At 50.4% G+C, this 18,178-nt stretch overlaps 1 protein-coding gene across 1 annotated transcript in view; it reads right to left on the reverse strand.

The window, feature by feature from the left end:
* Positions 1-14,381: 14,381 nt before the first annotated feature.
* sos2 (son of sevenless homolog 2 (Drosophila)) overlaps positions 14,382-18,178 on the reverse strand; it is a 53,077-nt gene continuing 49,280 nt past the window's right edge. Inside the window, exons 20-23 of the mRNA XM_056296019.1 lie at positions 16,868-17,132; positions 16,358-16,399; positions 15,581-15,684; positions 14,382-14,894 (exon numbers count right to left, since the gene is read on the reverse strand). Coding sequence (XP_056151994.1) covers positions 14,397-14,894; positions 15,581-15,684; positions 16,358-16,399; positions 16,868-17,132 — 909 coding nt within the window. The 3' untranslated portion in view covers positions 14,382-14,396. The remainder of the gene's footprint in view (positions 14,895-15,580; positions 15,685-16,357; positions 16,400-16,867; positions 17,133-18,178) is intronic.

Genomic DNA, 18,178 nt, shown 5'->3' on the forward strand with positions numbered 1-18,178 from the left:
AGGGGTGGCCAAATGGGGCCACTGAAAATCTTGGGGTGGCACACCAAAACCAAAAGCCGTGACTGAATTTCGGGAATTTATGATGCTGTTGTAGTGTACTGTATAGGTTAGTTGAAAACTGTCAATATGAGAGTTAAGAAAAATATACATTATTGATTTAAATGAACAGCACCTAATGTAAAATATCAGATAGAAGCATATTATGCATAATCAGAAGCATATTCTGCATATGCGACTCGTGGCTGGGGGGGGCAGCGGGGGGGCCAGGGATAGTATCAGGGTGGCCGTGGCCACCCCTGGCCACCCCATGGGGGCGCCACTGCCCAAAAAACTGGATGTGGTACTTTAAACCGCAGCAGGTCTTTAGACTTGTATTAAGTTTGTATTCTTTATGCTTATAGCAGCTCTTGTGGAGCAGCTCCTGCATGTGCATCCTCTGCCAGTTGTGCACGGAGCCAACTTAGTCTCAACAGAGAGAGTCGATCCAGCGCTGCAGCTCAGAGGTGAGCGCGTCTCGGCTGGCTTCACGTGGTAAAGCAGGCACCAGGCACCGCATGAGAAAACTGTCCATTCACACGACGTCTAATAAATCAGCTGTCTCTATAAACATTGCACAACTTTACATTGAGAGGTTAAGGTACATGAGCAAGAGGTGTCCGGATGGCATGGCGGTCTATTCCGTTGCCTACCAACACGGGGATCGGTGGTTCGAATGCCTGTGTTACCTCCAGGTTGGTCGGGCGTCCCTACAGACACAATTGGCCGTGTCTGCGGATGGGAAGCCGGATGTGACTATGTGTCCTGGTCGCTGCACTAGGACCTCCTCTGGTCGGTCGGGGCACCTGTTCGGGCGGAGGAGACTGGGGGGAATAGCGTGATCCTTCCATGCGCTACGTCTCCCTGGTGAAACTCCTCACTGTCAGGTGAAAAGAAGCTGCTGGCGACTCCACATGTATCGGAGGAGGCATGTGGTAGTCTGCAGCCCTCCCTGGATCGGCAGAGGGGGTGGAGCAGCGACCGGGATGACTCAGAAGTTGACCATATACAATTGGGGAGAAAAAGGGGGGGAAGCCCCCCCCCCAAAAAAAAGATAAGATACATGAGCAAAATTAGAAATGCTCTTGTAAAGCATTTTAAGTTGGGGTGTACCGATACTGAACTGGTATCAGATGATGGGACGATACCAGGCTAAAATGGAGTATCGGTATCTGAGATTTTACCCAAGACCAAAATCCGATACCAAAATCCATGAGTAATATGTCATGAATAAAAGCAAAATGGCTTCTTTAATGACAGAAAAAAATAATTCTGTCTCAATTGCTTTGCTCATTGACCCCAATCTACATGAAATTTACACTGCTCAGCAAAAGCAATGGATTGGTTCGGTACTCGGTATTGACCAATACTTAGATTTGTACTGGGAATTGGCATCAGCATTTAGAAAGTGATATCGGTGCAACCCTAATTTATGTAACAGACTTGTATTTAACCGTTATTGCTGGAGCTGAAACTGAAAAGGCAGAGATTTATCTGTCTTTTTGGGCATATGCCCTTGTTTAAGTGATGCATGGATTATATGTTGGGTTATCACTCATATTTGCTCATATTACACAAAAACACCTAGATGTTGTGTAGTACACCCGCAATCATGGCTGCAACTGAATTGAAGCGTTTACAGTTAGAGCTAAATTATGATTGTTGTCAAAGGTAAAAGTGACAACTGACTCACTTCCTTCACCCGCATTTAAAACTCAGTTTGAGTATCGGAACCAATTAACTTTCCACCGACTTGCCCACTTCTGTTAGTCTAATTCATAACATTCAGCTTATTGAGATCTGGTTATTTTTTTAGACTTCCACCTCACTTCTGGTATTGACAAGTCGTGACTGTATCCCGGTATTCCTAGCCTCCTGCTCCATAGAGGGGACCAGCAGCCGGCCAACCTCACCAGTGGTTCCAGCGGCTGCCACACCATGCATCTGGAGTGCTGGTCTTGCAGCCCGGTGAGAAGAAAGAGCGTCGGCAGAGACAAGGCCAGCCGCAACCAGCCGGCCTGCGACTGCAACCCTGCTGGGACAGACCATCACGGAGACATCTGCTCCCTCCTCCGCACCCCTGACGCTTCGGGATGGGCCGACAATAGCGACTCAGGCCAGGGCACTTCCAGCCAGCCCACCGGCAAGGAGACCAACGAGCTGGAGGAGGCAGCCACCAACCGCAGCCTCGATGACGGAGAGACAGACACCGACGACACCTCTGCCTTTGATTATTCCTCAGTCACCTCCTGCAGTCCCGACGGCACCCTGCGGATGGCTATGGTCGGCAGCAACAGCGCAGTGGAAGAAGAGGAGGAAGAAGAGGAGGAGGAGGAGGAGGACAGCCAAGTGCCGGTGCTTTTGAAACCCACATGCCCGCAGGAGCAGATGAGGGATGCGCCCAGAGAAAGGACGGTGTGTCTGAGGTGGCAGATCCCCCGATTAACGCCTCACCCTCCTCCGAGGAACCCGGTGGGGTCGTGCGCGGAGGGGCCGACCCCTTGCTTGGTGAACTCCTACGGGAAGAGGCTGGTCAGCATCAAAAAGGGATCCCCAACGCTCCATCCTAAAAGTGCCTTCCGACCCATCTGGGATGACCCATCCAGACAGGTATCACTCACTTTAACAACCATGCTGTGTCTATATTGAGTCTGCTGTTTTTGCTCAATTTCTACATATCAGAGTGTACGGTTTCACACTTAAACACAAACCCTAAGACAAACGGCATCATATCGTAAAAGTAAAATTACCTCCTGGTGCTGAGTTCGGTACCGTCTCACCTGTGTCTTTTGCTTAACCCATTAAAGCTCAGAGACTATTTGTAAATTTCCACAAGTGCCCCAAAATGGCAAAATTAACTGTACAGTATTTTTCCCAACTAGAAATACCAGACGCAGGTACATTTACACAACATCTCATCTCAGCTCATCTTCAGCCGCTTCTCCGTGGTCTTGTCGCGGTGGCAGCAAGCTAAGTAGGGCACTCCAGACGTCCCTCGCCCCAGCAACGCCCTCCAGCTCCTCGTGGGGGATCCCAAGGCGTTCCCAGGCCAGATTGGACATGTAGTCCCTCCAGCAAGTTCTGGGTCTACCCCGGGGTCTCCTCCCAGTTGGCCGTGCCCGGTAAACCTCCAAAGGAAGGCAGCCAGGAGGCATCCTAATCAGATGCCTGAACCATCTCAACTGGCTCCTTTTGATGCGAAGGAACAGCAGCTCTACTCCGAGCTCCCTCCGGATGTCCAAGCTCCTCACCCTATCTCTAAGGCTGAGCCCAGACACCCTACGGAGGAAACTCATTTCAGCTGCTTGTATCCAAGATCTCACCCTTTCGGTCACTACCCAAAGCTCATGACCATAGGTGAGGGTTGGAACGAAGATTGACTGGTAAATTGAGAGCTTTGCCTTCCGGCTCAGCTCCCTCTTCACCACAACGGTCCAGTACAACGTCCGCATGACTGCTGATGCTGCACCAATCCGCCTGTCAATCTCCCGCTCCATCCTACCCTCACTCGTGAACAAGTCCCGAGATACCTGAACTCCTTCACTTGAGGCAACAACTCATCCCCAAGCTGGAGGGAGCAATCCACCATATTCCGGTAGAGAACCATGGCCTCAGACGTGGAGGTGCGGACTCTAATCCTGGCCATTTCACACTCAGCTGCAAACCACCCCAGTACGCGCTGGAGGTCGCGTTCTGATGAAGCCAACAAAACCACATCATCTGTGAAGAGCAGAGATGCAATTCTGAGGTTCCCAAAACGGACACACTCCTCACCTTGGCTGCGCCTTGAGATCCTGTCCATGAACATCACAAACAGAATCGGAGACAAGGGACAACCTTGGCGGAGTCCGACACCCACCGAAAACGTGTTTGACTTTGTGCCAAGAATGCAGACACAGCTCTTACACAACATGTTTTTGTTAATTGTCTTGTTCAGAACTGGACTCTACCATTCATTTCAATTTATTTCACTCAGCTCATTGTAGTTTTTACACTGGAGCCTTTTTCTTATTGTACCTTTTTAGTGTCTGGTCACAAGGGATTCCTTCATTCCTTATTTTTCAGAAAAAAAAACCAATTTATACTTCATCAACTTGGATGATTTTCACTTCCCTGATAGAATAGACAAATGCCGCATGTAAATCATCCATGTTGATGAAGTATAAATGGATTTTCCTTCAGAAAGATATAAAGAATCTACAACAAAAGTAACACCTTATGCTCAGAGACTAAAAAACGTAGAATAAGAAAATCAAATATTGTAGTGGAATGCTTTGGTGGAAGTCATCACTTCCTTCAGATTTGTGCTGAGATGAGTTGAGCGAACAAACTGTAGTAAGGGAACTTAAAAACCTCCGCGAGCACAAACGGGTTCGACTTCAGACTGTCCCAGGGGATGCTGATAGTCTTATTCGTCGTCTTCTATTAATTCTTTCCATTCGTGTTCTTAATATTAAACATCAGTGTCTCTGAATCATCATTTAATCCAACAGGGAGACGCCGCGGCCCCGGAGAGGGATGACAGACAGGGCTTCATACCAGCTCAGGCCCCCGGGAGGCAAACGCTTCAGAACTTCACCCGGGACCGAGGGGCTCTGAGGTATGACGTCTGGGGAGGGAGGGGGGGTCTTTCAGTGCTTCAAGAATCAATACCTGAGCGTATGAGCCTCGATATCGTTACATAGTATAGAGCGGCACGGTGGCCCCGTGGTTAGCACTGCTGCCCCACAGCAAGAAGGTCCTGGGTTCGAACCCCAGGCCGTCCCAGGTCCTTTCTGTGTGGAGTTTGCATCTTCTACCCGTGTCTGCGTGGGTTTCCTCCAGGTGCTCCGGTTTCCTCCCACCATCAAAAAGACATGCATGTTAGGGTTAATACCCCTGTCTGTGCCCCTGAGCAAGGCAATGGAAAGAAGAAGAACTGGAGTTGGCCCCCGAGTGCTGCAGCTGCCCACTGCTCCTGTACAATAGGATGAGTTTAATGCTGAGAACATATTCATTGTAAGAGTACAATGACAAAATAAAGTGGCTTACTTATGTGTTTATGTATTAGTCTGTGATACAAAGTAGAGGATCCAAACTCACAGTTAATACAGCCGTCTGGGCTATATGGGGTTTTATGAAGTGGTTATTAAGGAGTCAGATAAATTGTCTCCTGCTTTTTTCCCTTCTTTTTCTCCCCAGTTGTACTTGATCAATTACCCTATTTTCCAAGCCGTCCCAGTCACTGCTCCACCCCCTCTGTCGATCGGCGGAGGGCTGCAGACTACCACATGCCTCTTCCAAGACAGGTGGAGTCGCCAGCCGCTTCTTTTCACCTGACAGTGAGGACTTTCACCAGGGGGACATAGCGCGTGGGAGGATCATGCTATTTCCCCCAGTCCCCCCCCCCCCCCGAACAGGCACCCCGACCGACCAGAGGGGGCGCTAATGCAGCGACAAGGTCACATACCCACATCTGGCTTCCCACCCACAAACACGGCCAGTTGCGTCTGTATGGATGCCCGACCAAGCCGGAGGTAACATGGGGATTTGAACCAGCGATCCCCGTGTTGGGAGGCAACGAAATAGACTGCTATGCTACCCGGACGCCCCTCCAGCTTTGACTTTGTAGATGAGCTGTGGGTTTCTTTTCTTTTTTTTATCCGCGTATGTACTGAGGGGTACATAATAATAATAATAATAACTTTATTTATAGCACTTTTCTAAAACAATTTTACAGTGCTTCACACAACAAAACAAGTAAAACCAGACAAGGCAAAAATAAGAGTAAGACCAATTAATTAAGAGTAAAAATAAAAACGGTATAAATAAATAAAAACAAATATCAAACATCTGTAAAAGCTTCCATAAAAAGAAAAGTTTTAAGACGAGATTTAAAAGAAGCTAGAGACTTGGTTAGTCTTGGTTGAACAGGAAGAGAGGTCCATAGTGTGGGACTGTAACAGCAAAAGCCCGATCACCCTTTGTGACAAACTGAGATGTGGGAATAACCAGCAGGGCTCCATCTGCAGATCTTGAAGGCCGAAAGGGCATATAACAACTCACAAATGTATGTAGGAGCAAGACAATTTAAAACCTTAAAATTGAGCAATGAAATTTTAAAATCAATTCAAGATATAAAAGGGAGCCACTGTAGGGAGGCAAGCACAGGAGTGATATGGTCATGCCTCTTTGTCCTGGTAATGAGCCGAGCAGCAGCATTTTGTACCAACTGCAGATGGTGGAGTGAGCCCTTGCTGATACCAGAATGAGGTGCATTACAATAGTCAAGCCGAGAATAGATAAAAGCATGTACAATTTTTTACAGATCGGCAATTGATAAAAATGACCTAATTTTGGAGATTAGCTTGAGCTGGAGAACGCATGACTGAACAACATGTGTAATTTGATTATCGAAACCGAGGTTACCATCGACTATTACCCCAAGATTCCTAGCAGCCTGCTTAAGACTACCTGAGAAACCATCAAGATTAGTAACAAAAGGGCTGATGGAATTTTCGGGACCAAACAGAATGACCTCAGACTTATCATCATTAAGTTTGAGAACATTTTCAGACATCCAGGATTTAATGTCAGAGAGGGAAGTTGTGAGATTTGCCAGGGCACTAGGATCTGTGTTTTTTTTCTTTTCTTTTGTTCCTTTCTTTCTAGTTTTTCCCCTTATCCCACCCGATTAACCTAATGGTATATGGCCGGAACTCTTGTCAAATAACTCCCCTGGCTCACGTTTCCACAGGAAGGAGATAGTCGTAACACCAGCTTCCTTCAAACTCGTGTTGGTTGCTCTCGCTAGTTTACACACTGAAGCCTCGCATGGACTGCATTACCTTCAGGCCGCGAAGGAGGCGTAGGGAGAATGCTTTCAGTTGCTTGTCTGCAGGCACCCAGATGGGCCAGAGGGGTCACTGGAGAACGACGAGTCCCCGAACACTACACCGATCTACACCCACTATCCCTCGGGTAAGGGTGGCCTAATGAATGCCTTACCCCATGGACACACTGGCCGTGACCGGTTACCCCGCAGGGGTGTCAAACTCCAGGCCTTGAGGGCCGCAGTGTCTGCAGGTATTTGTTGCAACCATGTACTACACCACCTGATTAAACTAGTTCCTTTCCCTCCTTGATCCAGGAGGTGAGCCAATTAGTTAAATCAGGTGGTGTAGTGCACGGTTGCAACAAATACCTGCAGACACTGCTGCCCTCGAGGGCTGGAGTTTGACACCCCTGGCTTACGGCGAGTCTGGGATATGAACCTCCCAGCCACATGACGAACGGATTGCAAGAACGGCAGTTTATTCCCCTCGGCCATCGGAGCGGCCTGGGTCTGTGTTTTTTGCCCCCCCCCACCTTTTTTTTCTCCCCAATTGTACCTGGTCAATTACCTCTCTTCCGAGCCGTCCTGGTCGCTGCTCCACCCCCTCTGCCGATCCACAGAGGGCTGCAGACTACCACATGCCTCCTCTGATACATGTGGAGTCACCAGCCGCTGGATCTGTGGGTTTTAATGGCACATATAACTGAGTGTCATTAGCATAAAAATGGAAGAGCACATCGTGATTTTGAATGACCTGGCCAAGGGGCAGCATGTCTATAAAAAAGAGAAGGGGTCAAATACTGAGCTTTGAGGGACACCACAACTCAAATGAGCCACCGAGGAGGTAGAGTTAGTTACCCAGAACAACAGAAAAAGTTCTGTTGGTGAGGTAAGAGTGTAGTAAGCTAAGAGCCGAGCCCTTGATGCCAACCCAAGTCTCTAAGCGATGTAAGAGGATGTTGTGATCAACTGTGTCAAAGGCAGCATTAAGTCTAAAAGAACTAAAATCGAGCAGTCACCTCTGTTGGCAGTCACCAGTAGGTCATTTCAGTAGGTCATCATCTTAACTAGAGCTGTCTCGGTACTATGAAGTGCTCTAAAACCAGACTGTAAACTATTAAAAATAGTATGTTTTCATAAAAGAAACCAATTGAAAAGAAATTACTCTCTGCAGAACCTTAGATAGAAATGACAATTTGGAGATTGGTCTGTAGTTACTTAAAGACAGGGGATCTAAGTTAAGTTTCTTCAGCAATGGCTGAACAATGGCATGCTTAAAACTGTTTTGAAAAGAACCAGAAGCCAGAGAATCAAGAATTTGCAGAATAAATTGGGCGGCACGGTGGTCCAGTGGTTAGCACTGTTGTTTCACAGCAAGAAGGTCTTTCGGTTCGAACCCCGGGGTTGTCTAACCTTGGGGGTCATCCCAGGTCGTCCTCTGTGTGGAGTTTGCATGTTCTCCCTGTGTCTGCGGTGGGCTTTCTCCGGGTGCTCCGGTTTCCCCCACCATCAAAAGAAAGGCATGCACGTTAGGGTTAATACTCCTGTCTGTGCCCCTGACCGAGGCATGGCAAGACAAACTGGAGTTGGTCCCCAGGCACTGCTCAGTGGCTTCCCACTGCACTTAGGTACACAGCTAGGATGGGTTACATGTAGAGAGGACTTTCCCCACGGGGATTACTGTAGTATATCAGAATTAAATAAAATAAAACAACAGAGCTGATCGTTGAAAATACCTCCTTGAGCAGAGCTCAGTGGGAATGATGTCTAGGATGCAGGAGGAGTTCATATTGGAGACTGTGCTCGCTAACACTGAAATTGTAATCGGCTGAAACTGGGTGAAAGAGGCAGAATTAACATGGGGAATGGTACGAATGGAAGAGACTGGCTGGATTTGGGACCTACTATTCTCCGCCTTATTTAGAAAATGAGTGAGACATTATCCAGACAACTCAACATATCAGGTTCAGAAAGAGAAGTGGAGGAACCGTTGATAACAGAATCAATTACCCTGAAGAGAACTTTAGGATTGTGGTTATTTTCTTGATATTAGTTCAGAGAAGCACGCTGATCTCAAGGCCTTAACTGTTTTCTGGTAAGTTAACATTTGGGTTTTAAGGGTGTTATGTGCTAATTCGGACTTGTTGACCTTCCATTGTCGTTCTGATACATGAACATGTTACAGTATATTGCGTAAGACCACTGACACGTTTCTTTTTCCTTGTTTTGCGTCTTCTAGACAGAGGATACTTCAGCAACGTGGGAACCACGCCGGCGCCACAGGGAGCGGAGGATTGTGGGACGACAGCGAGGACAGCGAGGGCCCCTGCAGTACCGTCTGAAACAAAAACACAAAACCCTCTAACTCTGTGCTCGTGACGGAAGTTGCCGCCTATGAGCACGTCTAGATGTCCGAAGTTGGGAGTCAAATAAAATGACATTTTGGGGAACGCCGCCATTAAACACCCCTTTAGTTACGTACACGATTAGCTTGTTAGCATGAACGACCCCCAGCCTGAAGCACAAAGCCCAACTGAAACCTGACCAAAAGAAAAGCCTAATTTCTAAAGCTAAGGTAGGAAGTATGAATGCTCTAGCTACCTTTGTTGTCGTTGTTTTAAATCAAGTTCTTTAAAATGTCTCTACAATTGCAGTTTGCTATGAGGTTAAAGAGACCTTTCTTAAACCAGTGTAACCGAACACATTTCTGCCCGCCGGGGGCAGAACTGATCTGGAGTGCACTGCGCCACAAGGCGGCGTCGCTAGCCGCTCGGCTGAAGGGGGCCGACTCTCTGGCGATTGGCCAGCGAGTCTTTTTGTAGGTTACAGTAGTCAACCTCTCCCGGAAGTCGCGCTTCGTTAAACCCGCGCTCCGAAGAGACTTGTGAGGATCTGCACGCTTCTGGATCCCACCGCTGCCACCAGTGTAACCGGGCATATTTCCGCCCGCTGCGGGATTCGATCCGCGGTGCCTCGTGGTGCAGTACATCATTAGCTCGAATCCCGCAGCGGGCGGAAATATGCCCCGGTGGGATCCGGAAGCGTGCAGATCCTCATAAGTCCCGTCGGAACGCGGGAATAAAGAAGCGCGAGGGCGCGCTTCCGGGAGAGGGTGACCACTGTAACCTACTCAAGACGCAAGTCGAGCGGTTAGCGATGTCGCCTTGCGTGGCGCAGTACACGCTGGATCGAATCCCGCAGCGGGCTGAAAAAATGCCCGGTTACGCAAGGTTCCAGGACAGTCTTAGCCTCAATGCGACACAACACAACAGGCAAAGTATGTAAGAGAGTTGCTGAAATGTAAAAGCCTGAACATAGAGGAACACATATGCAGGAGATCAAACAGCGCTGAAGCCAAAAATAAAGAAAAGTCTCGTTTCTTAGCTTCGCTACTGTAAGCTACTAATAAGACACGTTAGCCTCTAGCTAACGGGTCTGACCCTTTAGCCGAGCGGTTAGTGATGTCGCCTTGTGGTGCAGTACACCCCGTATCGAATCCCGCACCGGGCAAGAAAATAACCGGTTACATTGGTGGGATCCTGAAGTGGGCAGATCCTCAGAAGTCTCTTCGGAGCGCGGGAATAACAAAGCGCGAGGGCGCGCTTCCGGGAGAGGGTGACGACTGTAAACTACTAATAAGACACGTTAGTCCCTAGCTAGCGGGTCTGACCCTTTACCCGAGCGGTTAGTGACGTCGCCTTGTGGTGCAGTACACCCCGTATCGAATCCCGCACCGGGCAAGAAAATAACCGGTTACACTACGAATACACAGCATTGTGGGGTTGGCGAGAGGCGGGTCAGCCAGATCACGTGGCTTTTCTGCTCCTCACTTTACAAATAACGCAAAAAACAACGTTCAACTGCGGACACGTGCATCATATCCGGGCATGAATATTTGTCTTCGACAATTTCACGGTCTGCGAATTCATTCCCAAGAGGCTTTGCGTCGCCACGTGGCCCCGCCGCGTGCTGAGCAGATGGAAATAAGGAGGAGGAGACGGGGCTGGTTCAGTACAAAATAAGACTGGGTGATTTATTAACCTCATCAAGACCATTAATACAAAGCACAGTTAAAAGGCCACATACCGTCAAATGAACCCACTGCTGGATCAAGGTGTTACGGTGCCCCGGAGGGACGTCTAATCTGGGGCCGGGCTTACAAAAACAAAAACAAACCCGTCCATACTGACTTCATGGGGGGGGGGGGACTGTTCTGAACCAAGGGGAACCGACGCTGGTCAAAGACAAGCGACGCGGACGTCACTTCGGTTCCGATCCAATAGTCTTCCGCCGTCAGTCTCCGCCTCCCCTCGGGAGAAAACGTCCCGCGGAGACGGGAACACCTCCAAGACCCGCACCGCTCGCTCCTCTGTGTCGGGGGAGTCCGGGTTAGAAAAAAAAAAAAGGTGGTGGGGGGAGGGGGGGGTCAAAGGCGATTTAATAAAAGATTTCCGAAACGCAGATAACGGGGGCCCCTCCCGCCCCGGGAAGGTGGGGGGGGGGTTGGGGGGAGGGGTTCCTGTCGGGAGACATCCTAAATAGGTTTTCATTCCCACTTCGTTGTTCGCCCCGCCCCCCCCACCGCCCCCCGATCCGCGGCAGGAGGGTGAGTTTAACAGTCGCGTAGGACCACTGCCCATAATGCATTGCATCTACAAACGTGACCTACAATCGACTGCGGCTCTTCAACAGTACAGCCTAAAGTGCACAAAGTGTGTTCTCAGGAAAAAAACAAAAACAAAACAAAAACCCCTCTCCAGGTTCTTCACTATGCTCATCAAATAACACATCTATATACACTCCGTCCGCAAATCTCAATAACGGCTCCGACCTCTGCGTAGTTACGTGTTAGCATTTTGAAAAGTCTCTGCGAAAGCAAAGGACAACCGAAGGCGTGACAAAGGTCAAGCGCGTCTGACGTCAGTGCGCACGCGCGCGCGCGGCGCTGAGCCGCGGCGTCTCGTGGCCTGCGCGCAGCCTGCGACAAGGGGGCAGCAGAAGAAGAAGAAGAAGAACGACATGGCTTTCCTCGTTTACTCGTCCCGGCGCTTTCCGGCTGGGGATTGTCTGTAAGTAGGTTAGTGACGGTGACCTGTAATTTCCTCCCTCTCTCTCTCCCTCCCCCCCCTCTCTCCCTCTCTCTCTCTCTCTCTCTTTTTAAAGTCTGACTGTAGCAGCAGCATTGGATTGTTAGGCAACGTTTGATCGAACAGGATGCAGGTGACAGTACAACACAACAGAAATGTCACTTTTTACAAATTAATTAGAGCGTGTGTGTATATGCGTTTTACATACGTGTGTGTGTTTATATATATATATGCACATATACATACACACACATACATGTATACATTCACATACACACAGTATCCACAAACATGTACAATTTCGTAGTGTATAGCTTTGTTCTAAACATTACATAGGCAACTTTCTTTTTTTTTTAGCATTTTAGACACCGTCTGCTTATCCTGTAAAATAGAGAACGAAAGTAAAAGGCACATCAGAGCGTGATGCATGGATTATTTCAGTCTGTCCCGAATGAAAAGGTGTCTTGAGCAGAGAGCGAGAGGGAACGAACGGGGGTTTAAAAATGTTCCTCTCCCCCCCCCCACACGGATTTCCGATACTTAGAGCAGCCGCTAGAGGGAGCTGTCCCTTTGTCCCCAGGCTTTGGCGGCGGGGAGCTGCATGCTTTCAGTGCTGAGTTTCCATACCGGTGAAGAAGAGCTGGTACAGGGACTACTGGAGTAGAGAGCACAGTGTAGGCCAGCAAAGCATGTCTTTTAACGGGGGGGGGGGGCTGTTAGTTTAAGACATCATCATCTTGGCTTTTAAAGACCTCGAGAGAGGGGAAAAACAAGAGCAATGCCTCTCTGGAGAGCAGTCCGACCTTCTAACAGGCCCAAGTCTTTTAGTTTCTACCCACCCCTCCATCTTAGTCCTCCTCCTGAATCGGGAGTGGTCCGATATCGTGGCAGAACTCTCTCCATGGCATGAACACACAGAGAGAGAGAGAGAGAGGCGAGAGCGAGACATTAACTGTCATCCGACCTACTGACTCGGGGCCCCAAGCCTGATGTGCAAAATGAAGTGCAGACTGCGTCCCTTCTCCCTTTTCCTCCGGCCAAGAGGCCTTGAGCCCCTGGGGTCAGAGGTCACTGCTTGTTCGGGTTTAAAGGCAACTTCTGAAGTGGAGCGTGCGGCTGTGGCAGGCCTGTCTTGTCGACACGGCGAGACGACTCGGACAGGCCGACGGACTGACAGACGAGAAGAGAGACGGCGAGGCCCCGTGACTTCAGCTCACTTCTGTAGCGTCACGGTGCACAGCGGGGTGGGGGGTGGGGGTGGGGTGGGGTGGGAATTCAGCGTTGCACCGGCCAATCAAAATCCTCTGCTTGTTTTTGTGTGTGTGTGTGTGTGTGTGTGTGTTTATTTTTTTAAATGTCACTCCTTTAAAAAAAAAAAGAAGAAAAAGCAAGTAAATCCCTTATCCCCCTGCATGTAATAAGGCTTTGGCCACATGTTTCTGCCGGCTTGGAAAGAAAAACAAACAAACGGAAACGAACAACAACTCCAGCTGCTGCTGCTGAGTACTCAGTAGAAATCCTGCCCCTTCCCGCCTCCTGCACCAGGCGGGCCACCGCGAAAGATGTTCCCGGGGCGAACGTAGGAAAGGAGAGGCGAGGTCTTCGAGCAGGCGACGGCGGCGGCCTGCAGCAGGACTCGGGATCGAGGTGGGTGGTGGGTGGTGGTGGGGGGGCTGTGGGGGTTGAATCGGGATGTTCTTTCAGCAGGGCTTGCATATCCGACGCTTGTTGTGGAATTGTCCTGAGCCGTTTTCCCCCGCGGGGACAGCCTGGAGCAGTCCCCCCCCCCCCCCACACATTTCCTTGGCAGGGTGGGGCTTGAGCAGGGTCCTTCCGGATCGGAGTGTGGTGGGGGGGGGGGGGGGGGGGGTTGAGAACTTCTGCCAGGAGCCGACGGTCCTGTTCGGTACAGTGTGAGCTCTTGAGCAAGAGAAACTGAACACAGTGACTCATTTGTATGCACGCGATACACGGACACACACACACACACACACACACACAACAAGGCTCCACAAGTGAGTCCAGGCGTGGACTCACACACACACACACACACACACACACACACACACACACACACACACACACACACACACACAGAATCGCGTGTCTTGGTGCTCCTGGTCTTGTTGGCTGGCACACCGGTGTCTGGTTGGCACAGAGGGTTTGAAATGAAGGCGGCGCTACCGAGTTGCTGAGAGGCCTTACATGGTGTTGACCGGTCGGTGTCAAGAGGCTGGGGCGGGTGGCGCCGGAGTGCCGGGTTGCTCTCTCCTGACCGGTAGCTTCGATGGCGATAAACGTCGGCCGTGTTTTTTGCTCCGGGAGCTCGTCGATCGCCGGCCGCGGTCTGAAGTCGGCGGTCGGTGTTCACACCAAGGCGCTCGTGATCCAAAAGAAACAAAACCCCCGAAAACGAACCAAACCGAATAAAACCACACAAGAAGAGAAGAGACGCCGACTCACTGGCTGCTGTCCGTGTTCTCTACCAACGAGAGGCCGTGTAATGGCGGCTGCAACATCTCCCTTTTGTAAGTCTTTGGTGGGAGTTTGGGCAGTTGGGGGCTGGAGTTGTGGCGGGGCGGTACAGGGGGCGCCGTTATGGGCACAGGAGTGGGCAGGGGGCACAGGGTGTTCTGGCTGGCACTGAGCGGGCAGCTCCGTCTGGGGACGCGAGGCGACGGGGTGCTGGGAGGCGTGTTGGGAGAGCTGGGCGAGCTCCCGAAGTCCCAGTGGAACCGCCCCACGGGGGACGGCTGCAGGTTGAGGGGGTAGTTGATGAAGATCTCCGGCGGGCGCTGGGGAACCGGGGGCGGCGTGTCGGGGAGGGGGTCCCGGGGAGGCGGCGGCGGCGGGCTGGGGAGGGGGCCGTCGCAGACCGGTGCCCGGGGCTGCACCCTGGGCAGAGGAGGGGGAAGTCGAGGGGGAATGGCCGGGGGACTGTCAGACCTGCAGCTCAGCTGAGACCAACACAGACACACACACAAAACACACCGACAGACAGGTCAGTTTCAGTTGTATACAAAATCCCTTCACCTCCCTTACCGCAGAAACAACTAGAACACTGAAAATCCCCAGGAAATGTTATGGATGTGGTTTCTGGAGTGCTCCTCATCCGATACGAACTAAAAGTACGTGAAACAAATCCCCAGAAAATGTTATGGATGTGGTTTCTGGAGTGCTCCTCATCCGATACGAACTAAAAGTATGTGGAACAGCCCTTTAAAGGCGGGTTGTTTACTTTCTTTCGACCCCTCTCTCTATACTCGACTTCCTTAAAACAAAAAGACCACAATCTGCGCTGCCTGCAGGCAGCTTGTTCGGTATGAGGGTGAGGGGCAGTTGGGTGGAGAACACGGTCCGTTATGGCACACAGCCGTAACCACTGCTATTCCAACTAGCGGGAAACAGAAACACCCAATCCATCAATCCAATAACACGTCTTCACTTGAACTAACGACTTTTGCGGAACCGGCAGATCAGCTGGATGTCTCAGCCCGGGAGGCGGCCCCTTCCTGGAAAGCTGGTTGCGCAATCCGCCTGATTCGGAATATAATCCCGATTCTCGTAAATGATCCGGGGATCTGCCAAAGTAAAGACTAACCAAGCACAGATAAAGCTTGGGGGATTGTGCTGAAGGTCTTACCTTGGCGTCTGACGTGGCATCCTTCCTGCGCGGCGGCAGCGGAGGCGGTTTGAGCAGCTCCTCTCCGAGCTGGTGGAGGCTCCCACAGGACACGGACTGGAACTCTGCAACGGGACACGGGGAGACGTTCGCTGTGTGAGCACACCCCGCTATAAACCGGTACAGAGACCCGAACACGGGTTTATTAGGAGACCGCCGTGTTTCTGTGCCAGAATGCAGTCTGGGAACCGTGGATGAATATAGACATGTACCAGTTTTAGTTAATATGTTTGTTTTTTTTACCCCCCCCCCCCTTTTCGCCCCAATTGTACTTGGCCAATTACCCCACTCTTCCGAGCCGTCCCGGTCGCTGCTCCACCCCCTCTGCTTATCTGGGGAGGGCTGCAGACTACCACACGCCTCCTCCGATACATGTGGAGTCGCCAGCCGCTTCATTTCACCAGGGGGACGTGGCGTGTGGGAGGATCACGCTATTCCCCCCAGTCCCCCCCCCCAAACAGGCGCCCCCTCCTGAACAGAGGAGGCGATAGTGCAGCGACCGGGACACATACCCACATCCGGCTTCCTGCCCGCAGACACGGCCATCGTGTCTGTGGGGACACCCGACCAAGCCGGAGGTAACACGGGGATTCAAACTGGCGATCGCCGCGTTGGTAGGCAACAGAATAGACCGCTACGCTACCCGGACGCCCCTGTAACGGCTTTTTTTAAAACAATATATCATCCATCTACCAACTACTGTTATTCAAGAAAACGAAGAAGGGACCCCATACTCACTTGACGGTGGAAGGAGAACTGGGGCGAATATGGAGTTACTTCCTGGAAAATAAACAGGACACGACAATGCAAGATTTAGTTTTTTCCATAGTTGTTTCACTTTTGTTTCTGTTGCGTAAATGATTTATGAAAAGAAACAAGATAAAAAAGTGCCTTTTGAGTGGATGTTAGTGAATGAGGAATGCAATACGTTTGTAGCGGCCGGGGAAAACGCTTGGCCTCTGGGTCACACTCACTCACTCACTCCCCCCCCCCCCGTAAGAGCATCCTCACACATAATATGTGGCACAACGGAGGCTTTAGGCTCAAGACTGAAAGGCTCAGAGATGGGCGAGTTCCCCAAAAATCAAGACCTAAGATTTCCAACTCCAGCCAATCCAACAAATTCAGCGAGTGATACGATTACAGACACACCGACTGACATCACACTGACCACGTTGGCAAGCTGGCCAGAAGAACATGTCCCTAGACTCTGCACACAGCGGAGGAAACGGCGTCCGCTCAACTCACCGCCATAGGAGCTGCTGAGGTCGTGGTCGGCGAACACCGAGCTGAGATCGGAGGAGGCCGACTGCGGCGGGGTGGGCGTGTTGGGCGAGGTGGGCACGGAGGCCGACGCCTGGATCTCCGGCTCAGTCTCGGCGATGCTCCGGAAGGTGATTTTGTGGGGGGGCTCCCTCTCCAGCGGGACCGGGTGGCCCTTCAGGGTCCCGGAGGTAGACGTGCGCACGGGCCGAATCCCCGGGGATTTGAGGTTGTACAGGGTCTTCCTGGGCTGTGTGTGTGGGGGTGGGGTGGGGGGAAGACAACATCGTCAGGCGTGCCGAACTTTATCCCCATAGCTCACTTCTTTGTCTCTTTATAAAGATGACAAAAACTAGACACACAAGAGTATTTATCTGGTAGATTTACATGCTAACCTACTTCATCACTACGCACTGTAAATAGCAAATCAAAGCAAAACACACAAGTTCGAGCACTGCCCTGCTGAGACGCAGCACGGTGCCATCTAGCACCTGAAAATAGCAGTTGGGAGTCGACATTGTTTTGGACGGGAAAGGCGTCAAAACAACAAGGAAAACAATTCAGTTACTGCAGCTCCTGCATCCCTGAACGCCGAAATCTGAGGAGGGTGGAGGTCATGACACATTCCCTTTGTTTTTAGTCAGTAGACGTCTTGATGCATGCTCCATAATCCAGATAGGGAAATCACAGGAAGGTGAATCAGTTCATCTGGACACAACATTTCATCATCATTTCTTCAGTCTCAGCTGACTGCAGGTACCACACCCTTATAAACAATACAGCGGCATAACGACCCGATATGGGTGTGACCATTACCTAGAGTTTCAAAGGTTTCAATGTCCAGATGAACTGATTCAACTGTCTTCAGTGAGTAGAGTTGAAAACAACCCCTACTGATATTGACTACTCATATTACGCCTCCCGAAAACAGACATACTACACATAGCCCCCTTATGCTAGCGAAGTAGAGAATCGGAGAATCACAACCGGGGGGGAATTCGGATTAGAGCCGTGGTTGGGACGACCTGCTGGCAAAGTTTATCTGGTCCTATAAGACGGTTATAGAGCCAATCTAATGGGACACACATGACGAGCCATTTAACCAAATGGACCACTAAAAGTATTCCAGAGCAGCCGCTTGGAGGAACCAAGGCCATGAATACTTACACGAGACGAATGAAACCGAGTATAAGTCACTTCACCTAAATTGATAAATGGATAGGTATACAGAGCAGCTAAATGGGCCATATCCATTGTTTAACTTACCACTACAACGATGATTAATAAATCTTTTGT

Source organism: Lampris incognitus, chromosome 16, assembly GCF_029633865.1.
Source record: "Lampris incognitus isolate fLamInc1 chromosome 16, fLamInc1.hap2, whole genome shotgun sequence".
In the NCBI taxonomy this organism is placed as follows: Eukaryota; Metazoa; Chordata; class Actinopteri; order Lampriformes; family Lampridae; genus Lampris; species Lampris incognitus.